This window comes from Martes martes (genome assembly GCF_963455335.1).
Source record: "Martes martes genome assembly, chromosome: 8".
NCBI lineage: Eukaryota > Metazoa > Chordata > Mammalia > Carnivora > Mustelidae > Martes > Martes martes.
In genome coordinates, this window is record NC_137895.1 from 77236025 (window position 1) to 77260990 (window position 24966).

General features: G+C 35.0%; 1 protein-coding gene across 3 annotated transcripts in view; it reads left to right on the forward strand.

Annotated features, from left to right (window-relative positions):
• The window catches only part of CNTN1 (contactin 1), a gene marked incomplete at both ends in the record, with an annotated part of 164621 nt that overhangs the window by 70222 nt on the left and 69433 nt on the right, over positions 1-24966 (forward strand). For 2 of the 3 annotated variants that reach the window (XM_080811380.1, XM_080811381.1), the window contains one exon: positions 15756-15914. In XM_080811380.1, coding sequence (XP_080667506.1) covers positions 15756-15914 — 159 coding nt within the window. Of the gene's footprint in view, positions 1-7033; positions 7114-15755; positions 15915-24966 lie in introns of those variants that run through there. The other variant, XM_080811382.1, reaches the window with a different exon arrangement.

Below are 24966 nucleotides of genomic sequence, written 5' to 3' on the forward strand. Positions count from 1 at the left end.
GTATCGCAAATCAAGTTTGAATTGTTTCTATCAGAAGCTTATATTCATATTGTTTTATGTAGATTTTTATTTAGATGAGGGGTGTGTGTGTGTGTGTGTGTGTGTGTGTGTGTGTGTGAAGCTTTGCACTTTATTCCTAAAGGCAAAATATAGTTGCAGAATGGAAATGGATGTCAGTTAGACACCAACTTTATTTGATGTAATCCACTGAGTTTTTCTTACTTGGCCTAATGACATGGCTACCAGACTCTATTTCTTAAAGAGATCATTTTGGTTGATGACTAACCCAGTTTTAAAACCTGTGTTGAATAACTTAACACAGTCAAATAAATAATCTGATGCCAGCAGTCAATATACTTTTTAGTCTGAAAATATTGCTATATTTTAAATCATTGATGGTTGGCTAGTGGTCTTTTCTACAGGAAATGTATTTATTACTCCCACCTGTTGTATATTAGCAGAGTTCATATCCAGAGCATACGTCTCTGTGCTGTCCAGACAAAATTGGTTCTGATGCATCCACTCAGAGATCGCTGTTCCAGGTTAATTAGTACTCTTTCTTTAAAAAATATGGAATTGATAAACATTTTAAGATAAAAAGGTTTCATTGGTCCTATTATTGTTGAGTCATACATTAATTGAGTCTTGTGTCCTCCTAACTTCTTCACAATAGCTATATGAAATCTCTTCATTTATGTTCAAATTTGAATATACAATTTTAAATATAGAATTAATCCCAAGAAGTTATCTAGATAATTCCTATCTCTTCGTTTTGTAAAGTTGGAGTCAGAGTGACTTGCTCTGTATTACCCATGTACTTAGTGATAATCATCTTGGAAACTCTGTCCAGTTTTCTCACTGTATTAGGCTTCTCCCAGAAAATATGAATAAATAAAGTTGATAGTTAATTTCTAAAACTTCTATAGCTAACACTTTAATACACTTAAACTTTCTATAGTTAATTTGGTACATAGTACCAGAAAGATTATCAAGTCCATTCTAGAATTGCTGGAACTAAGTAGTAAAACTTACTGCTTGCAGCTTCTGCTCGTCTCTCTTTCCCTTTCCACTGTCTGGCACATGCTAATAGTAGTTACAGCTTTATTTATTTATTTATTTTTAAAATTTTGTTTTATTTTTTCAGTGTTCCAAGAGTCATTCTTTATGCACCAGACCCAGTACTCCATGCAGTTATGTGTCCTCCTTAATACCCACCACCAGGATCACCCATCCCCCCACCTCCCTCCCTCCAAAACCCTCAGTTTCTTTCTCAGAGTCCACAGTCTCTCATGATTCATCTCCCCCTCGAATTTACCCCAATTCATGGTGTTTTTCAAAGTGCTGGAACAAACAATCCTAAAATTTGTATGGAACCAGAAAAGTAGTTACAGTTTTAAAACATTGTGGAAAAAGATAAAATCATAGACAGTTACTAAAAAGAGATTAAATTACTAATTACTGGATTATTTAGAGTTTGACTTGTATGGCTAACTCAGAGACCTTGAGCATTAGTGAAAGCAAAAGGAAAGAAAGTCTGCCATCGTGTTAAAATTTGTGGAACTTCTAATGTTAAATCGCAATTTAGATTTCCATGGTATCTGGCATAGATATTCCCACTGTGTTTAAAAAGTCCAAAATTCAAATTGTTATTAAATACACAACTGTGGATTTATATTCAAAATTATTAAGACATGATATGTCGAAATGAATTCAAGAAAACTTTGAAATTAATCAATTTGGTCATAAAATTAGGAAGAACAGACAAAAAAAAAACTTCCTGTAGTATATGTACCAAGTTAGACAGGCATACCAATACACACACACCTTACCACCCCCCCAAATTTCATGGACTTATGTGAAGAGATCCAGAAAAGAGATACATTTATATAGGCAGGAAGATGTGTCCAGATCATCATAGTCAAACCCAAAAGAAGAGTTGAGGTAGTTTTTCAAGTATTTGGGTCAGAAAAACACACATTTACCTCAGATACTTGGATAATTGCCTCTACTTTCCACTTGAGTGGTCCAGGAAAGTTTGCCACAGAGACAGACTAAAGATTCCATCTCATCAGCCCTCGCAGGACTGAGACAAGAAAATGGCCCTTGCTGCCCACACTGGCTGGAACAATGACTGACTGGGCGCCATCCTGGGGCATCCCAACCCCACTTGGCACTAACCCACAGAGATACAGCTATTAATAGTGAATCCTACCCAGAAATTGAGCCTTCTCCTTTCCATTGAGATCAACACATTAAAAAAGTTACTGGGGGCAGTTCTCCATAACTGTTACATGCATGCTAATGCTGAAATAATCAGCTGGAATGTGTATCTGTTTTTAACAAATACAGAATTTAAAAAGTAGCTTGATTATTTCAAAGTTAGAACTCATTAGTACTTCTATTTTTTAAAGCTTTAGTAAAAATAACAACTTTTCCAATTACTAGTGAAGTTATAAAGTACACCAATGATTTGAAATTGTATTTCTCAATGTAAGTTTAATGTAAATGGATGTAAATTCAAGGTAATTTTCAAATATATCAACAAAGGACGTAATTCATTCAGAATAAGTCGCCTATCTTAAGCTTTGAGATGGATCCTGAAAATGATCTAGTTTAACAGTTTGTTTTATAAATTCAAAACTTACAACTGTGAGGATAATAAACTGGTAGATGATAAACATGATAAATCATACATTAATGTAAATTTAGATTATTTTTCTCTTTCCTCACTGGAGTACAGGGAGAGAAGTTTCCTTGGAATATTTCTTCTCCTCTTCTTCAATTAATTGCTCGTGCCTCTCCTTGTCTCATAATCAAACTGGTCAGCTTTGGGTAAACTGGAACTTTTCCTTTTCTATGCAGTCTGTCTGTATCCATGGCTCCCTTAAAAAATAAGCAGCAAATTTGCTGCTCCTCACTCTGATTCCAGGAGAGAAAGGAGGAGTCTTTTCAGAACTTAATAGCCATGGTAGGCTTTTAGACACTCCACTGCAGTGCTATATTATAGGTTTTATACATCTGGTATATTTACCAGTAATGCCAAATTCATCTAACAGTTATGCCAGTTATATCTGATTACAATAGCAGTACAGATAGTGATATCTAAAAGTCTCTATGAGCATAAGTAAATGGCAATTAGTTCATATTTTAAAAGTAATTTCAATTTATATTGGCAAAATATTACACGTTTGCAACTCCAATCTTTCTGCTGTGAAAAGACATGTATTATGAATATAAAATAAAAAATGAAGATACATAATTATATAATTTAATGTATAATAGAGGACATAATAAAATATTACAAAGATATATATTATAAAAATGCATATTACATAACATATATTGTATATTTTATACCATATAAAGATAGATAATATTTATTAAAGGCTTATTACTTACCAGGTACCATTTTAAGAGATGGATATAATTATTACCCCCAGTTTACACATAAGAAAATTAAGTCCAAGTGAGGCTAAGTTACTAGCCCAAGGTCATACAGCTACTAAGTAGAAGAACAAGACTTGATCCAAGCAGTCTGACTCCAGATGTAACATCCAAGCTCATTGCCAGAGCACAACATAACCAAACACTAATTCAGATATATTTAATGAGGTAAAGTAATCAATGTGGAAAAATTAAAAAGTAGGTCTCTTTCTTCATTGGAAAAAAACATTTATTCTGTAGAAAGTCACAAATGCACATTTTGCTCTTATATTTTTGCCCAGCTGGCCTAATAACAGGGGAAATTATAGTAATTTAAAATGTGTGTATTTTAGCTACTCAACATTGTATAATTTTAATAGCAAAAACAATAAATATAATACATGGTTTTAAAGCTTAATTTTAAAATGTGCTCTTTACCTTTAAAATTATTTCATTCAAAATGCTTAAATGTTTTACATTATAATGTATGTGCCTATAAGGCTTTCATATAAATTTTATCATGTCATCTTAACAAAATTGCTGTGAGGTAATTACCAGTGTAAGAACTGGTAATCCCACTTCATAAGTAAATTTAAAAGGGCAAGAGAAATCGTCTTTAGTTCTCATCTTATAAGGCCAGAATGCAGCTAAATACTAGTGCTCCAAATATATTAATTACTTATTTTTCTTCACTACTCCTTAATGTTTGACTTCCCAAAATATAAAAACCAGATCATACAATTTTTTATTTTACATCTGTTTCACTGATGGCATATGGTTTATTTTATCAAATTAATTGAATTCCCCACCCAAATCACTGTGATACATTGATGATAATTCTAAGTTAGAGAGTAGAGTAAAATTTTAAAGTATTTGAAACTAGAATTTGAAATCTTCTCATTGGGGTTCATTTTATCAAACAAAAGAAGGCAAAACCACCTTAGCTTCATTGCTGAAAACATGACCAAGGAAAGACTTAATGGTATAAAATCCCATTTAAGCAGAACAATATTCTTACATATAATTTTTGTGGAATCTGCTATTTCAAGGTTCTGGAACATCCAATTCTTTCTTGACGGTGCTTTTGCAGACTGGCTTCCTGTCACCAACATCTGTCTGCCACCAGCCAACCTTACCAGGCCTGTCCCTGAGAGTTTGATTGGGTCACAGGCTTTTTTTCACACTTAAACAAATGAGAATAAAAGAAACTCCCCCCACCCCCCGCCAAAAAAGGCTTTACTCTCCAAACCTATGATCAGTTTAAGAAGTTGCAGGGAGGAGATTTTAGTGCTTTTGAATTCCTGTCAGAGTTCCTTACACTACCATCATCCCTGGGATTCATTAAGACATATTCAATTTCTCTTTGAGAAAGGAAGAAATGTGAAGAGAGTTCTCTGACCCTGTAGACTCTCTCGGTATACTATAAACCCAGCCGTACCGTAGCTCGCACCCTCCCCACTTCCTCTTGAAGGTGACTAAGGGATCCCTGTTCTTGTGTGACAGAACCCCCCTGTGTTATCTAAATGTGACTTAGGACACATTATTACACGAGCACAGCAGTGAGTTCTGTCTTTCCTCTGCTACAGCACCTTTCCATTATCACGTTTGACTGCACAATACACTCACAAGTCAATGCACATTCTGACATAAATCCCAAGGCTTTTTTTCCCCTAAAAAGCAAAACACTATTTTAATTTCTCATTACCCATAGTCATAGTTAGTAATGGTTACTCTGTGGACACAAGAGGAGGTGAGGAAGTTGGCTGTGGTGTATGTGGATTTCCCAGAGTAGTGGGGGAGTGCCAAGTCCTTTGTTGGAAAGTGCAAGTAGGCAAGAGTTAACATATTGTAGGGACAACCTCGAATCCACTTCATTTTAGAACAGGAGTCATGGACAGATTTCTCGGTAGCAAGCAACAGGTGATACGCCAAGATGTAGTGGTCCCTTGTGTGAGGGTCACTCAGTCATCAAGGGTCTGTCATACTGAAGACCACACGTCCGAGCTTCAGCTCCTGACGGTCTGACTGGCTGTCAACAACCAGAGCTTGAGCAGCTCCACACATTCCTGAGAATTTCTCCAGGAGCAAGGGACCATTACTGACAGGAGTATGTCAGATCTGTCTGATGTTGGTTTTAAACAACTTGGAAGACCAATGTCTGATAAGTTCTTGTGTAGGCTGATGGATAAGGTGCCTACATCAAGGAAGTGAGACTCCATTGTGCAGCAGTTTAGGGAGACTCACTGTGTAACTGTGCATTGTACCCCTTGCCAGACTTAAAACATCAGGTTTCAGAGAAGCAAACTCTGGTAATACAGCAGAAACTACTGAAACCACTTAAAGGTGGAGGGGGTAGGCATGGATGGAATGCATCCAAAATTATTTATTTCACTTCTCATTGAAAACTTAGAAATCTCATGTGTTTAAAGTGACAGGTGAGTTTGGTGACCTAATGACAAAATTTGCGATAAGTAGTCAGCAGAAGCAAGTTTTCGTAGATATTGTTTTTCATATTTAAATAGCTATCACCAGGGAGACAATAGTGGTTATAAAGTGGTTTAACTCTAATAATCAAATTGTCCTTAGTTATGGTTGGGGGAAAGAGGCAGATGATCATCCTATGATTTCTCTAATAATGTAGTTATTATATCATCCATGATTTTCTCTAATAATATAGTTAATATACACAGACAGTCATTAAAAGATCTATATGGTGCAATAGAAAAGGTATGACTTTTGGCATTAGGCAAACATACCTTGGAAAGCCACTTCAGGGACACCTGGGTGGCTCAGTTGATTAAGCACCTGCTTTCAGTTCTTACGATCCCAGGGTCCTGAGATCGAGTTTCAAATCAGGCTCCCTGCTCAGCAGAGAGCTTACTTCTCTCCCTCTGCTTGTGTTCCTTCTCTCGCTGTCTCTCTCTGTCAAATAAATAAACAAAATCTTAAAAAAAAAAAAGCTGCTTCACCTACTGATTAAGCTGTGGTCTGAACCTAGTCAGTTCATCACCATAAGCTTCAGATTCCATATTTGTGAAAGAGAATAATGATAGTTAGAATCCACACAATGACCATGGAGACTTTTTATAAGTATCTTCCTTTACTTCCTCCTCCTGTGCTATTATTGTATATATAAGCAAAAATAAATAAATAAATACCATATTACTCATGACACAAGTTCCTGTGATATCCCTTTCCTAAACACTGATTAGTTTTTTTAGAATTATTGCTAAATTTACCCTCTGTATTTTTTTCTTAGTTAGAAGTCTTTAAGCATACATTTTAGTAAGTAGACTTACAGAAATGGCATGAAATTAGAAGTGGTCTAGTGTTTGTTTGTTTAAGGTGGTTGGGGTGGAGGGATCCAGGTAGAGCTCCTGCTCTGTAGAAAGGCAGTCACTTACTGGGGAAGGGAGGTTTGATTGGGCCAGAGCTTGTCACTTTAGCCTTTTTCTTTTAGACTCCCATCTCCAGTGTCTAGAAGAGGTTTTTCTTTGCTCTTATTTCAACTTACCCATCAAGGACCCATGGCAAATCCCCAAAATACATGGCTTCCTGCCCCTAACTGGGCATCCACACTGTCCCTTCAGCCTGATCTTTCCTCTTGCAGGTAAAAACAGAAAAGATGGAGAGAAAAACATGGTGGATCATTTTCTCCCCGTCTGTGCAAGCCTGCCTCCAACCTGGTGATCGTTGACACTCACCATTTGTGTGAAAGCCTTTTTTTTTTCTTTTTTTAACGTATTATACTAGATTTTTTACTAATTAACTCAATCTTGTAGCCTCTGCAGCTTTCCCTTCCAATCTAGTTCTTAGAGAATTTTTCCCTTTGAAACTTCTAAACATACTTCTAAGCAGAAAGATATTTAAAAATATAATTATATAGCTTCTCTAATATGAAAAATGGCTAGTGAACTAACCTAGTACATCTAATAATGGCCAAGTGAAATTTCTGTGTTTTCATGTCCTGTTTTTCTTTGAAATTACGTATCTCAGAAACTAGCTCATTATCTGAAAAAAATTATGAAGAACTGGTGAATTATAATACAGGAGTATTGCCATTGAATGGACTGTTTGATTTAGCCAAGCAGGTAATGAACACTATTGTCAAATTCACTAAGGAGTCATCTTAATTAGGATACGTGCTAAGGGGCATTACTCCAGTAGTCTTTTGTATCCTGGTGCCATATATATATTCTTTGATTAGAATGGATGAAAAGCAGCAATAAACAACTCAAGACCGTCCATGGCTCTGTACGGTTTTTGGAAGAATTCCTAGGATTGGGAAGTGAAAATGGACAGCATGTGGAGAAAATTGTCATCTCTGTAGCAAGATTTAAGTGAAGATACCAAGCCATTAACAACATGCATGCATATTTAATTTTATTAACTCCTACTGTCAGCCTTCTTGGATCTTTAATTTGGGCAGGAAGTGGAGACTCTTACTGGAAGGACTTGAGCAGAAGTGAAGGATAAAAAGGAAGTGTATATAATTCTTTCTGGAACTGCTTAAATTTCATTGTTTGAAAATACTTTCATTTTCCCCTTTGGGCAAAGAGATAATGCTTAAAATTCTTGTTGCTTCACCAGAAATAGTTTTGCTCTTAAACAGGTTTCTATTTAGGTATAGGGTATTATATGAACTTCTCATTTAGTAACTCAAGCAACTCCATCTGTTGGAAGAACTCTCAGGAAAGCTTTGAGGGATATGGATATGACTCTTAAATACATATGTAGTGTTCTTTTTAAAATAATTCATTAGTCATCATAAAGGAATAAATGTCTCTGGCCCAAGATGTTGCTTAATTTCCATCTTTTTAATTTTTTAAAATTTTCTCATCTCAGTCATTGTCCCAGATGGAACTGTCTTAGAGTTTAGACTAGAGATCCAGATCAATCGCCATGTTCCTAAGATATTTAAAATTAATTTTAGATTCTCATGTACCTATAAATATCATCTTGGAAATATGTGCATGAATCATTATTGTGGGCATCTTCTTCCATAGTTCATAACTGAAGGTATACCACCAAGACCAGACGAGAATATAGTTTTGAAAAGAATTTAAAAATTAGGAAGGAAATCACATGACAAGTATGCCTTTCCTGGAGCCAGGAAAGGGAGAATATTCTTGTTTAAATAAACTGCATTGATGACAAGTAGAGAGTCTACAAATTCATTGCTCTCCCTTTCACCTTATTCTCATTACTAATGGATCTAAGTTCACTTTTATAAATGTTAGAGGTTAAAAAATTACCATACTATTAAATGGTAGGGATATTTACTTTTCAGCGTCATCCTGGGACAGCTTTAAACATTGACAAAACTACATGACACTGAACTGTATTCCATAACCTTATGGTAGAGCCATTGTCTTAACTAATTTTGAGAATAGAAATAGGTCTATAACAATAAAGGGACTTCAGCTGACACATTCTAGTAGAGAAGTTGCCTGTCCTAATATAACTGATGTTCTTTCGGTAATGCCATTTTAAGATTATTTTGTTTTAAAAGAGGAGATAATTTGTTCTGAAAAAATTTTTTCCTTAACATTCAAACTCTTCATTAAAATTTGCTATTTTATTAAAAATAAACAATGAACCGCAGAATATTTGCATGTGGTATTTGCTTTAATTACTTACTGGAAAGAGAATGATACTAGATACCTTTCATGCTTGCGGCTGCTCTGGAACATGAAGGTTTCTATTAAATGTATGTGCCACGTGGAAGGGAGTCCCAAAAAGACCAGGAGCTTTTGGGTCCAGTTGTTTAGAAATCAGGGTTTAAGAGGAAGAAAGTACGTTTGTATTTAGTACTGCCTAAGTATTAGCATAGACTCAAGTGATGCCTGGGCTGTTGTCATGCCTGCTATGCCTCCTGTTTAATTCTGGAGGCTTTCAAATCTTCTATCCCATTTGACTTATCAGAAAACGTGTCTCAATTACAGACCGAGAAAATATGGTCAGACTATAGCGTGTGAATAATCATTTTGAAAGTATTTTTTTTTTTTGGCTATTTTTCCTCAAATGTCTAAACTCTTTTTCATTGAATGTTACTACATTCCTAAAGAAGAAATGACAGAAATGGTAAATAATTGTGTTCTTGCTCATTTTTTCCTCTGTTTACTTTACATATGAGTAAGAGCTGAGTGCAAATCACATCTGTATTTTGTTCATATGTAGGTATTTTTTCCTAAAGACACTGGTAAAATTCAGGAAAGAGTAACAAATGCCTTTAGGGTGATCAAGAAAAATTGGGGATGTACTAAGAATGAATTTATAGCTGGGTGATGTGTTTATCTTCATTTATTCGAGTTAAGAGATCAAGCAAAGATTTAAAAATTTATGGCCAATGTATTACCATTTTTGTCATTTTTCTACAGTATACAGCTGTGCCTAAGAATTCATATGATTCCCAATAAGAAAGGTCTCCAAAGGAAAGCCCAGTACCATTTTTTTAAATGAACTAACATTTTTATTTTTTTTATTTTTATTTTTTTATTTTTTAATTTCTTTTCAGCGTAACAGTATTCATTGTTTTTGCACCACACCCAGTGCTCCATGCAATACGTGCCCTCCATAATACCCACCACCAGGCTCCCCCACCCTCCCACCCCCCGCCCCTTCAAAACCCTCAGGTTGTTTTTCAGAGTCCATAGTCTCTCGTGTTCACCTCCCCTTCCAATTTCCCTCAACTCCCTTCTCCTCTCCATCTCCCCATGTCCAGTACAATTATTTAAAACGGCATTATCAGAATCAAATTAAAAAATGGTACTGATGTAACAAATAACATGGAGGACATCAGTACCAATTTTTAATTTGACTCTGATAATGCCATTTTAAATAATTGTACTGAAGTTATTGAAAAATTGGTCTCATAGCAAATTGATTGGGTTTACATCCTAGCTTTGTCATTTGCTAGCTGGATGACTATGGCCATTTAATCTATCCATGTCTCTGTTTCCCCATCTGTAAAATAGGGAAAATAATGGCACCTACATCATTAGGTTATTGGTAAGAATTATGAAAGATTTGGCAATTACTTCAATATGATAAGGACTAAGCAAAATATTTTTATTAAAATATACAATATAAAATTTTTATTCACTGGGGCACCTGGGTGGTTCAGTCAGTTAAGCATCTGACTTTAGCTCATGCCATGATCCCAACGTCCTGGTATCAAGCCCTACATTAGGCTCTCTTCTCAGCAGGGAGCCTGCTTCTTCTTTTCCCTCTGCCTGCTTCTCTCTCCCTCTCTCTCTTTCTCTGACAAATAAATAAATAAAATACTTTTTAAAATTTTATTCACTAACATTTTATGTCATGTAAATTTTGTGTTATTATGAGTTCACACTTGTTTAAAAATTACAGACAAGTCCAAAAAAACAACAGGGTAAACTTATCAGTGTTCAGGTAGTTCTTTGGAGGTCTTTTGTAGACAGGGACAATTAGGCAGCCAGATCTAACTTTTAAATGGGCTCTTTCTCATTTCATGTGGGTTATGCTGGAAAACCCAGTCTCTTGTCTTGATTCATTCTGCACTCTGTTATAGACTAGTTGTGTGATTCTGGCCATGGCCCTTCTAGATTTCAGCATCCGTTGGTAAATGTGCAGATATTGGCTTACGTGAGCTCTAAAATGTATGTGATCTATATTACATATTGAAGTGTTTGTGTTATTTGCCTGCAATCAATGATTTCATAGTTAAGCCATTGAGAACCTAGAGAAATTTAGGGAAAGAGTATAGATGTTACAAACTGACACTGCATTGAACCATAGATGATAGGGGACCATTCTGGCTATATCTACAGTCCTTCAGTAGGTTAAAAAAAAAAAGATAGAAACAAATTTCAGTAATTGTAGACTCCTGCCTGACCTTGAAGAACCTACAATGTAGAACAGAACACTAACAAGGACCTTGGTAGACCTCTAATTATACCCTGTAGGTGAGATTTTATGGAGCATTCTCAATCAGCAATCTCTGAGAGGGATATTTTAAGCCAGAGGGAAAAAACACAATAAGTGAAAAACAAGAACAGTAAGAGAGACGGTAATGTAACTAGCAAAGGAAGAGTATAGTGGCAACCTCTATGGGGAGAAGTATAGAAACGTAGCTCTTGGAAAGATAGTGATAGAGCACTATGATTGTGATAGGAAAAGGAGGTGCAGAGTATCAACACTGAAGTTTGCACTGTTAATTCTAGAAAAGGAGAATTTGGTCAGACTTTTATAAAAATCAAAAACAGAAAGTATGCTTTAAATAGCTTTGTTTCAGGGCACCTGGGTGGCTCAGTGGGTTAAAGCCTCTACCTTCGGCTCAGGTCATGATCCCAGGGTCCTGGGATGGAGCCCCGCATCGGGATCTCTGCTCAGCAGGGAGCCTGCTTCCTTCTCTCTCTGCCTGCCTCTCTGTCTACTTGTGATCTCTGTCTGTCAAATAAATAAATAAAATCTTAAAATAAATAAATAAATAAATGAATAACTTTGTTTCTCCTCCCCTAGATCTTTCTCACTTTTTCCCTCATTTCCTTCTCTTCCCAGCTTCCTACATTTTTAAAATTATTTTTATTAACATAGGATGTATTATTTGCCCCAGGGGTACAGGTCTGTGAATCATCAGGCTTACACATTTCACAGCACTCACCATAGCACATACCCTTGCCAATGTCAATGGTAGTGAGAAAAATCGAAAGAAAACTTTTGTCAGCACTAGTCAGAGAAATATCCCTCTGTTTCTCCACACCCCCACCTGCAATTTTTAGTGATTAAAAACAAAAGAAAGAAAGAAAATGGAAGGCTAAAATAACCTCTAATCAAATGTATCCAGATTTAAAATTCATGTCAAATTCCAAAGGTCCTTTTTATCTAACCAATGTCTCTGTTTCATTATAATTAAAATTTGGCATAAATAACATTCTTAGGAACCATTAGCTATCTGTCTGAGGACCAGCTAAGAAAAAGGAAATACATATTAATAGAGTAATAATGAAATAAGCTGCATGTAACAGTCTATTTGCTTACATTTTTCCTGGCTTCAATTCTTATAGGTTTCTTGGGAGTGTTTGTACCACAGTAGGAGTTTAAAGAGAGGGAGAGAGGAGGCAGAAAAAAAGAGAAAGAGGGAAAGAGGAGGCAAAGAAAAAGAAAGAGCAAGAAAGAAAGAAGACAAAGAGAGAAAGTCAGATAGGGAGAGAGGAAAGAATAAGAAATTCTTAGAGTCAGAATACATATTGCTTTCCCCACCGCCCATTTATGAAGAATAACCAAGGGTGACCAGTTCTAATGCCTTGTTGTGTGTGTACTGAGGAACAAGTGGTTGCATTATTTTATTTTCTACCATAACACTTTTTTCTCCATTTTGAACAGAAAAGTTGAACAAGCATTATGAGCTACACTGCTTTGAAAATCTTCCTAGAGATAGTACAGGACTGGCCCTGAGTTGAACTACCAGGCTGTGCAAGTTTGTCTCTATAGTACCGCTTCTCTGTTTTTGCTACATCCTGATTTCTTAGTGCAAATGAAGGGACTTCACATTCCTAATTTTTCCTCACCTTCAACAAATTGATCAGAAAACACTTTATTTTTTAGTGAGAACAAGTGGTAAATAAACAATCAGATAAACGATCTCTCCCAATTATTAACAAATACTAATAATTACTCCTGCTAGTAGCTCAGATGCCCAGAAATCTCTTGCAGGAAAAACAACAATAATGCTTTCAGTAGCTAAAGTTTACTGAGAGCTTTCTACCACTACATTCTTTAGAGATACTCTTTCAATCCTAAAAAAAAATTCTATATGATCAGTTTTTATTACTCCCATTTTACAGATAAGAAAATGGAAACTTAATGCACTTGAAAAACTTGCCCAAGATGAATCAGGCCTCAGAATTTTAAGTCAAGCCTATTTTGAACTCTGATATCTGTGCCTTCTATAGTATTTTTCTCTCAGGTATTCTCCAGGAGCTGTTTGGAGTTGATTACTAGATGGATAGGTCTACTCTACATTACTAAGTAACATTGCCACACCAGGGTTTTGAGGATATCAACCAACACTTTTCCATTTGTTCTCTCAACTTCACCTCTTTATCATGATAGTCAAGGGAAATGGAAGAAGGGAGCTTGTATTGTGGAAGGAGGGAGCGTGTATGTTTATAGAACCATCTGAAGTTCAGTTGTGATAAATTCATTTATATATTCACCAAAATATTTATTAAGAACCCATTAGAGGCCAGGCCTATATCAGAGGGAAAAAATGGACAAAAGAAATTACAGTGTTTTGCTCAACAATGTCACTCTTCCCTGAATGGATGACTGAGTGAAATTATTATGCATATAGTATTCCAACCAATATGTTCATAACATTAAACTCTAGCCTGACCTTTTAAAATAGTACTCATTTGCCACTCCAAGAACTTCACAGAATAACAGCAGGCAAATAATTTACACTTGCATGGTTAAAACCTAACCTATGGCACTTTTGTCCTAAACTCCCTTTAACATTTTCTTCATACCTTTGTGCTCAGAAAAAGTATCTGAATGCATGACTGTCTCTTCCTTTTAAAAATAATTTCCTTTATTTTTCACCTCTATTTTTAAATTTTAATACTCTGAAATATTCAATTTAGTCATTAACTTGGGATGATGCTTTATGTGAAGTAATGAAGTAATGAAAAATGCAGTTTTTTTCTCCCTGAATATTGCATGTGTTCTATATTACTTATGTGTCTATTTTCATTTATTCTGGATGATGTATTTTTTACTTTTAATTAACATCAAGAAGTATAAGCGCACTATTACAAATTATACATTTTTGAAAATTTATTTACCTTTCTATTTATATGTTATATACCTCCAAATAATAAAATTTACTACCATCAATAGGATGTGTCTTGTGTTATTTTAGTATTAGCAGTAATAGATTTGTGTGACTCTACCTACACCTTTTCCCCCTTGGGACCAACCATAAGGCAACTGTCTATACCTTTGCAAAGACCAAAACACAGTTGGAGGAAAAAAAAAGCCATGATGCCATGTAGGCTAAACATCTGATTTGATCATTAAACAGTAAGGTATTTATGTTTAGCTAAGAGAAACAAAAAAAAAAAAAAGTCTTATTTAGTACTACATATTTAATATGAAAAACTAAAGATATCATTTTAACAAAGTTGTAATTATATTTAATATGTCTAATTAAGTTGGGGATGGACCCTTTCTGGTGCAAAGAAAATAAGTGATAGTATTTTCTGACATTCTCTTAAAGGATGTCTCTATTAACTGGGAAACTTCTTTAGCATTGTAAGCAATGGATGCCACTGTACCACTTAAAGCACGTTTTTTTCTTTTTTGAAAACAAGAAACTGTGATGCCAAGTATAAATATCTCATATGCCTTTATCATGGCATTTATTGCTTCCAATTATAGTTATTTATTTTCTGGTCCATTTCACCCTTTTCAAGACAAAGAGCTCTTCAAAACCCAAAAGTTATGTCTCATTTTTCTTTTTATTTCTACCATCAGGTACAGTGCTCTCTCATTGAATAATATTGATGCTGAGTTAGGAAACGTCTATGAAAACATATTTTTAACATTGTTTTATGTTCTGCAAGACATTGTTTTCTCTCCTAAGGCTCTTCAATATATTATTTGATGGTTCAGAACATTTCTGGTATACCTCTGAGTTGACAATTATTTTCTATATTTTATACAAGTAGAAATGTTTCTTTTAATATCATTTATCCCTGTTACTATAACTGACATGAAATATATCATTCAAAATGATACATGCAATCATTCCCAGATTATATATATTTTCTACTCCAAGTAAAATAAATTACCTATAACCATCGAGGGATATAAAAAAGCATTTGTTCCATTTGTGGGAGGCACAATGAAGTATTTGACTAACTATTCTCGTATCTGGACTGAATTGTGCTACCGTATCTGATTTATGCATTCGGCAAGCATTTATTAAACCACACTGTGCCACAATCTGCTAGGTCCTGTTAATGCCAATTACATTTTATAAGTCAAAGATTTTCATGTGTATCCATTTTATGAGCCAAAGTTGTCATGTGTATCTTGAATAATAATGCCATTTTTAAATGATAGTATTTATCTCTTTACTTAAAAAGAGATACCATGAAATCATTTAGTGAAGCCCATAGATACTCTTATTATCACCTCTTATAGTTTATATTTAAAAGGAACATGGTAACAGTGATCATGTTGTATAAATGTTCTTTAGATTAATTTCAAAGAGGATGATTTTGTATTCTAATGTGCACTTAATTCACTAATTGAGATTCACTGATTCATTACCAAAATTCTCATTCCAGGCCCTCCAGGCCCTCCAGGAGGTCTACGAATAGAAGATATCCGAGCCACTTCTGTGGCTCTTACATGGAGCCGTGGTTCAGATAATCATAGTCCTATATCTAAGTACACTATTCAGACCAAGACTATTCTTTCGGATGACTGGAAAGATGCGAAGACAGGTGAGTTTCATTTGTCTGATTAATCTGCACAGATTTTTAAATGAATTCTTTTATCAAAAATGAGTATCTGGACTTCTTAAGGATTTCATCCTCTACCTTGAATTGCTTTTCTATTTTTAAACTTTTTTTTTTTTTAAGTATTCCAGTGTATTAGTAGTGAAGGAAACCACAAGGAATTTAGACGTTTTAAAACTTCAGGGGAAGAAGCAGTGGGTCTGTATCTATAATGGGAAAGCAAAGAGAGGCCTCCTGGCTTTCTAATTTGAGCTCTCTATAATTCTAAGATTTATTAGAGGAAAAAAAACACTTCAGGAAACCTTCTCTTTTTGGCAAATGACATCTATAGATTATTAGTTATTACCCCCTCCTTTTTTTTTACAATTATATAGGTATTGTAATTCTGCATTTTTAAAAAGCCACTTTGATTATAAATATTAATTTAAGCACCCAGTTCTTATTACCATAACCTTTACTTTCGAAATCTGATCTTACCTGCTTTGAATCTCCTCAAAATATATCTTCAAGGAAGTTTTCGATTTTATGTTTTTCTTATATTAAGATATTCTAAAATTTGATCAGGAAAAAAAATAAATGAGTAAGTGAGTGCCTTCCTGTGTCTGTAATTATTACCATTTTCCTTTGTCATAACTAGCCTATAACATCACACAGCAGTTTATCTTTTATAACATCAAAGAAGATAGGTAATCCTTTTGATAAAATAACCCGCTTCTGTTTGTCATTTTGGCATTATTTTTAAACAAACTTACAGTTCCTAGAGTTTCTTTTAGATACATAATGAAGACATATAAATATGTGCTCAGTTGCCACCAGAGGGGAGAAAAAAAGACAAAAGTGAATAAAATGTTTATGATCTTTATTTTTTTTAAAGATTTTATTTATTTATTTGAGAGAGAGAGAGTGCAATTAGGCAGAGTGGTAGACAGAGGGAGAGGGAGAAGCAGGCTCCCTGCTGAGCAGGGAGCCAGATGTGGGATTTGATCCCAGGATCCTGGAATCATGACCTGAGCCAAAGGCAGCAGCTTATAACTGACTGAGCCACCCAGGTGCCCCTGTTTATGCTTTTTAAAAAATGAAAGGATTAATCCCAACATATCCCAAAACTGCTCTCATTTTTGCCGTGTTTTAACGTAATGGGGTTTATTTGTATTGATCAGTGAAAGGTTTTAATTTAGATTTAGTTTTCATGGAAAATGAACCAAATATAAACTTGAAGCCTGTTATGAGGGTTTACATATATTCCAGTATTTATTGACTCTCTACATAAGTGTATGAAATACACATGAGTTAGAAACAGGTAAAATATTTCTATTATATTATGCTGGTGAGTGTAAGAGTTATCTATAAATATGCTTGGCAAAACAGACCATTTGAAAATTTACCTAAAAAAGCCATTTAGATGTTTGACAAACCTAATGGATGGGCAGTTTCTATTTCTCTGAAGACTATGAAAATGAATGATAATGCTGAATCTATAAATAACATTGGATATCTAAACAAATTGATACTGATTATAGATACTAGAGAACAAAATGTGATAAACACATTTAAAATTTTTCTTTGCTTTGATAAAGGAATAATAATTGTAATCATTTCCATTAATTATGTAATATATGCTTGCTGGTAGCTCAATTAAAATATGCTTCTCATTAAAATATACATTATATGGCACCTGGGTGGCTCAGTTGGTTAAATAACTGCCTTTGGCTCACTCAGGTCATGATCCTGGGATCCCAGGATCAAGTCCTGCATCAGGCTCCCTGCTCAGCAGGGAGCCTGCTTCTCCTTCTAATACTACCTCTTCTCATGCTCTTTCTCTCTCTCTTTCTTTCTGAAATGAATAAATTTTAAAAATCATAAAATATATATATGTGTGTATATATATATATATATATATATATATATATATTCCACTGGAAAGTAAGTTCCATGAGGTTGAAGATTTTTTTAAGATTTTATTTATTTATTTGACAGAGAGAGACACATCAAGAGAGGGAACATAAGCAGGGGGAGTGGGAGAGGGAGAAGCAGGCCTCCTGCTGAGCAGGGAGCCCAATGGATGCGGGGCTCGACCCCAGGACCCTGGGATCAGGACCCAAGCCAAAGGCAGACGCTTAATGACTGAACCACCCAGGCACCCCAAAGATGGAGATTTTGTTTTATTCACTACTCTATCCCTAGCTCCTAGATCAGGGCCGTTAATGCTCATTTATTAAACACATATTCACTGAGCCTCCATTGTATGCCAGAACCAGTCCTGGATGCTGGATATACACCTGACCATCCATAAACAAAACAGAGAGAGGAAACACACACACACACACACACACACACACACACACACACATATGCACCAATCCTCACCTCAAAGCATTTACATTCTAGTAGAAAGATGGTGGTGAACAAATAATGAATCACTGAACTCTACCTCTGAAACTAATAATACACGATATGTTAATTGAATTTAAATAAGATAAAATTTAAAAAAAGAAAAGAAGAAAAATAAAACGTGTAGTAAATCTTTTCGTGATTAGTGCTAAAGAGAAACATTAAAGAAGTAGAATTAGGCTGCAGGAATTGCATTTTAGAAAGGGTGCTTCTGGGGCACCTGGGTGGCTCAGTGGGTTAAGCCTCTGCCTTTGGCTCAGGTCATGATCTCAGGGTCCTGGGATCGAGCCCCACATTGGGCTCTCTGCTCAGCAGGGAGCCTGCTTCCCCCTCTCTCTCTCTGTCTGCCTCTCTGCCTACTTGTGATCTCTGTCAAATAAATAAATAAAATCTTTAAAAAAAAAAAAAGTGTGCTTCTGATATTAGTATAGTCATCCTAACTTTGTCATGGCTCCTGTTCACATATTGTATCTTTTTCAGCCTATTTGTATCTTTGAATCTAAAATATGTTTTTTCTTGAAATGTATAGTTGCACCTTATTTTTTAATCCAGTCTTACAACCACTGCCTTTAGATTGGATTCTTTAATCCATTAACATTTAGAGTTATTATTTTTACAGTTGGATTTATATCTGCCATTATATTTTTTCAATTTTTAACTTAAAAAAATTTACGTAAATTCCAGTTAGTTGACATACAGTGTAATATTAGTTTCAGGTGTATAATATAGTGATTCAACACTTCCATACATCACCTGTGCTCATCATGACAAAGGCACTCCTTAATCCTTACCATCTATTTCACCCATCCCCCCCACCTACCTCCCCTGTGGTAACCATCCATTGTATTTTTGCTTACTAAATGTTTTACTTGTTTTTGTTCCTTTATTCCTCTTTTACTGTTTTCTTTTGGATTAAGTGAATATATTCTAGTGTAATATTTTAATTTTTCAAAAGAATATATGTATAGTTAATGGTTACTATATATTATACATAAAATTGTATATAAATAAATGAATTTTAAATATTTACTTATTTATTTATTTGATGGTTACTCTAGTGCTTGCTGGATACATCTGAACTTCTTAGAATATAATTCATATTTCACTAGCTTAATTTCAGTGAGATATAGAAATGTTATTCCTAGATAGCTCTTTTGCATCTTTTTTTATGGTATATGTTATTTTTATACATATTACATATATATACATATTACAAACCTGTTACTCTTCTGTTAATGTCTTCTGAAGAAGTTACAAGAAGAAAGGAAAGCAAGTACATATTTATAGAGGTTGTTATATTAACCTTTTATTTACCATTTTTGGTCCTCCTTATTTGTTCCTGTGGATTTGAGTTATCATCTTTACTCTAATATAGCTTTGCTTCCATCTGTTCCCTTAGATATTATCAAATATTCTACATTACTATATGCTGTAGGACCAATAAAAGTTTTCATTTTATACATAAATATATATATAAATAATTTTATGTATAAAATTCATGAGGCAGAGTAAAATGATAGTTGATATCAGCCACCAAATTTGGTAGTTCATTATGCAAATAGCAATAGTGGAGGATAAGATGTGCAGGGGCTTGTAGGTCCTATAAGGAGTTTTTAAACAAAGGAACAGTAATCTGACTTCTAATTTGAAGGGGAAAAAATCACTCACTAATGTATGGAGAATGGATTTCTGGAGGGCCAAAACTAGAAACATGGAGAACTGTTGGGGCATATGGCAGGTGAGAGATGGCCAGGTGGGAGATGTCACTGGCTGGGACTACTGGCTGGGATAGCAGTGGAAATGGAGAGGAGTGGGTGAGTTTGAGATGTATTTTTGAAGTGAAAACAGAACTTTATAACAAATCAGGTATGGAGATTGAGGGAAAGGGCAGAATTGAGGATGATTCATGGGATTTTGGCTCTAACATCTGGGTAGAATATAGAAGCACTTACTGGAGAAAGAAGAGAGATTAAGTGCAAGTGAGGACTTAGTTCCATTTTGGAATGGGTTCTCCATTTTTTAATTTCAACTGAATTTCCATCTAGTATAATTTTCCTAAGAAAACTTTTTAAATATTTCTGAGTGTTCAGGTTGCTGGAGTTAAAAACCTTCAGCCCTTGTATATTAGAAGATTTATTTCATTTCATATTTGTGATAATTTTTTAACTTAAGTTCTAAGTTGTTTTTGAGCATTTTAAAAAACATTATTTCTTCATCTTTTTGCTTTTGTTGTTTCTGATAAGAAGTCAACTATTGTTTTTACCTTCTATTCATATATTTATTTAATGTGTCCATTTCTCTAGCTGCTTTCAAGATTTCTTTTCATTTTTGCTTCTCAGCTTGATGAAAACATATTTATCCTGATGGGGGTTTCCTGGCAAGTTGGACCTTTGAATTGATATCTTCCTCAACTTTGGAAATTCTCTGCCATTATATCTTCCAATATTTCTTCTGTCTCATTCTCTCTTTCTCTTCTTGGTCTCTATTGCCATGCATGTTAGATTGATGTGTTCCATGGATCATGGCTGTGTGTGTGTGTGTATTTCTGTTTGGGTAGTGTCTAATGACCTGTTTTCACTTTCATAGATTCTTTCCTCCACTACATTCAGTTTGCTGAAAATCTCATTAAATGATTTTGATTTTGTATTTCTTTCTATTTCCAGAATTTTTTTTGTTTCTAACATTAGGTTCCTTTTAATATTGTTTACATGGTATTCCATAGAAATTTCTTCTTTATTTAATCAAGTTGTGCATCTTTCCCACTTGATACTTTTACATATTTATAGTAGTTATTCTATAATCCCTGTCTGATCATTTAACACCTGGGCCATCTTTAAGTCTGGCTCTATTGATTTTTTTTTCCTTTGTTAAAAACAATTCACATTTCTTTGTTTTCTCATGTCCTGATAATATTTTTATATTATTGTGTAAAAAAGAATAGTAGAATAGTAGAGCCGATATTGGATATTACTTACGCCCAGGAAAATGCATGTCATTTTGTCAATATAATCTGTAGTTGAAGTGATCTGAGCTTTGTGGTTAGATTTAGTTCAGTAGAGGCTGAGTAAATTTGAGTGTAAGATCAAAACCCTCTTACATCTGTAAGTTTTCCAGCCTCACCATTAGACTTCAGCCTGCTCTTCTAGCCTGGCTCTCAGGGAGGGTTCTTTCAGCTTCCTTTTTTTTGCCCCAGACAGCTGCTGTCTGATAACTAGTCTAAAACCCAGAGTTCTTGGGGGTGGGAGATGTTCTCAGTTCTGTGTTCAGTCAGACTTCAGTGACCCAAAGCACTAGTCTATCTCAGGGGAAGCCGGTCTGGCTTTGCTGTCCCACCACTCACCTAGCCACACATGCTCACATGCTTATTCAGTAGAAGGTCTGGAGTGCATGAAGCAGGGTCTCCATTTTCCTGCTTTGCTCTGAGACTTGAGCAGATCTGAGATGTCTGTGCCTCAGAGTGAGGTCTCTCTTGGCTCTCTTGTCTTGCCCCCAACTTTTTTGAATACACTTGGTGAAGTCCTACAAGAAAGAATTGGCTCATGGGTACAGATGCTCCTTGATTTGGGGGCTCCTGGGGATTCAATACAGCCATGACAACCTGTATTTTGTCTTTAAATATCTGTGAGAAGTTAAGTGTTTTCTTCTTATGAACATGAATGATTATTTCCTCCTCTCCCCATTGCTCTACCTATGATGAATTTAGTTCATTAGACAAACTCAGCTCTCTGACAGGCTCTGAAAATGATTATTTTTATTTATTTATTTATTATTTATTTATTATTTATTTATTTATTATTTATTATTTTGTAGATTGTCTTACCTGTTCTTTTTATAAGTTATGTAAGTAAAGTTCTCTTGTGTCAGTATCCTAAGTGGAAGTGAAAAATACTTTTTGCAATAAATGCAATCATGTAGTTCTTTATTTCTAGTGGTGTCCACTACAAATGGAAAGTGTGGAACTAAACTCCATTTTATGAAGGTAATTATTTAAGGTTTTCAATAAATATTTTTCAAAGATATAAAGCTTTGGCAGTACAAGGATTATATTTAGAATAATGAGATGAAAGAATAGATTCTATAGCTTTAAAACAATCTACTATAAATATTACTTCTCTTGGAATTTCTAGGAGATAGGCAGCAGAAATTTGATGCCATTCTCAGGGTTCTACAAGATACACAGATAACATTTAGAATGTTGTGTTTGAGTCTATGCTGCTACTTAGAGAAGGAAAATTATAGAATATTGTTGGTGGCAGGTTATGTATATGGAAGGGGACTGAACAAAAAGAGAGCCACAAACCATGTTATGAAATCAATTGGGAGACCCAACCTGGGATATGGTCTCTAAACCGAAGAATAAAAATGTTTTTTTATTTAAAATTCTGTTGTGTGGAAGCCTAAAATTACAAATTAACATCTTAGCACATAAGTATTTCTCTGGACTTCAGATTATTTCCTTAGAATAGACATTTTAGAATAATTACTTAGTGTAAACATGCTTAAACCCATGAGCTATACTAAAAAATGACCCTGTGGAAAGGTAGAAAAAGTTTTTAATCCTGTCACTAGTATATGAATATCTCTTCTATCATATCTTTACTTATTATTTAGTATTTTTAAAATTCTTTTCCACATTGATAGGTTTTCAAAAATGGGGGGAAAGCCCCACTAGGCTTATTGTAGAGTACTTACTTTTTAGAATTTCTTATTTTCTTTTTTGCCTTTCTATAGCTTTAGTTTTTGTTGTTCTTATTTCAAATACGAATTTCTGCATTTTCATGAGGCTACATTCAAATTTTCCTTAGAGAAGAATTAATGAGTCATATCTTCTGGGATGCCAGAAGAGATCCCAGGTTCTTCTGCTGCAGAGAACTTTGCCAAATCTATGGCATCTTGTAAAGTTCTGCCAGAAGACCTGTGGGTTGGGACTAGAGATGCTAAGGTAACACAGAACCAGTGACAAGTCTTTAAATGCCCTTTTCTATTCTCAAACACAGAGCTGCTTTATCAGTTAGAACCTCTGAGTGGGTTCTGGATAATGGTAAGTACTTGGGTTTTGGATTGAGAGGGAAGAAGCTAAAGGTTCTGACTGTATTTTAATTCTAAGGAAATACCAGGATTCACTAGGCAACTTCAAACAATCTAGAACAGGTGAGATTACACTGCCTGCAGGTTTTCTTGAAACAATTTGTGTTGTTGTTGTTTTTTAGTCCTGAGGTTGTTCTGGCTATTTCTGAAGCTTTTCAAACAGCTCGTCCCTGTGGTCTGAAGGCAAAGTGCCATCAGCGTCGTTGCCAGGCAACTAAAGCAGTATGAATTATTGGCTTTAGGATACACATGAAGCTTGCTTCTCTTTTCCCCCAAAGGATAGTCAGAATTGTTTTATTCTGAGGCTTATGAACTCAAAGTATTTGCAAATAAATCTATGGATTACTGTTTATGGCTGGTTGTTAAAATAAGACCATCTCAAGAGGGTCTTTTGATCTGAGTGTTTAAAGTAAGGAGCATGTCTCCTGCTCTATTTCCCTTTGATTGAGATTTACACTCATCAGTAAAGCCAAGATTTAAATAACCATCAGGTTGAGCCTCAGTATATTTTTTGTTTGTTTGTTTGACAGAGAGTAGCCTCTGACAGGCTTTCTACAGTTAAGATCTGATTTTCCATATTGAAATTATCTTTAGAAAAAATGTCCTGACTCCAAACTGACCCACTTAAAACTCAGGAACTTGAGACCCCAGTCCTGACTCTTAGCACTTGCCTCTGTGGTGCAAAGTACACTCCTCTCTTTCTGACTCTAGGAATAATAAATGGGTTGCAGAGAACTTGGCCAAAGAGAGAGGACACAAAGTCCCTCTGCTCCTGCCTGTTCTCCATTTGGCTTGGGCATGAATCTGCTTCCAAAGCAAAGCTGAACTCTGCTCCCAAATTCTCTATGTGGGTGGTTTTAGAAAAATAAAATATATCCAGTACTTCCTACCAGGGGGGAAGACGGCATGGGGTAAAAATCCATTTATAAGGATATTTAGTGCCCAAGTAAAGCAGATTAAAAAATGTATAATTGAGAAAAACAGTAGCAGTGGAGAAGAAATGATCAACTCACAGAGTGGGAAAGGGATTAAGTGGGTTGAGACAAGGTGTATTTTCTGACAAGATAATTTATGGGCTGAATATAGGCATGAGAGCCGTAGAGTATTGGGTATTTTGTGGTGGGGCAAGGTAAAGGAAGGCCCTCCTCATCTTTCACCAGTAGCCTACATGATTCAGAGATGAAGAAGACTATAAAGTGATTGTGATATACAAGACTGTGCTTCTTGCACTGAGATGTTGTCTACTCTAAATAAGCATAACTTTTGTATTTACGTTTGTTACAAATATTTAATAAGTAATACTATTTTCAAAATACTATGCTAGGTATACTAGACCCAGAGAAGTCCAAAACATGTGTAAGAAGTAGAAGAAACATGTGTATGTCCACAGATGAACAAACAAGTGGGAGGGAAAAGAAATATTTTTCGTGTGGGCTGACTACATCAAGATTGTAGCTAGGAAAAAAGTTAAAGAGAAAGCAAGCTTTTAAATCCTTGCTTTCTCTTTAACTTTTTTCCCAGCTACAATGTGGTGAAGCAAGCCAGATAGAAGAGCCAC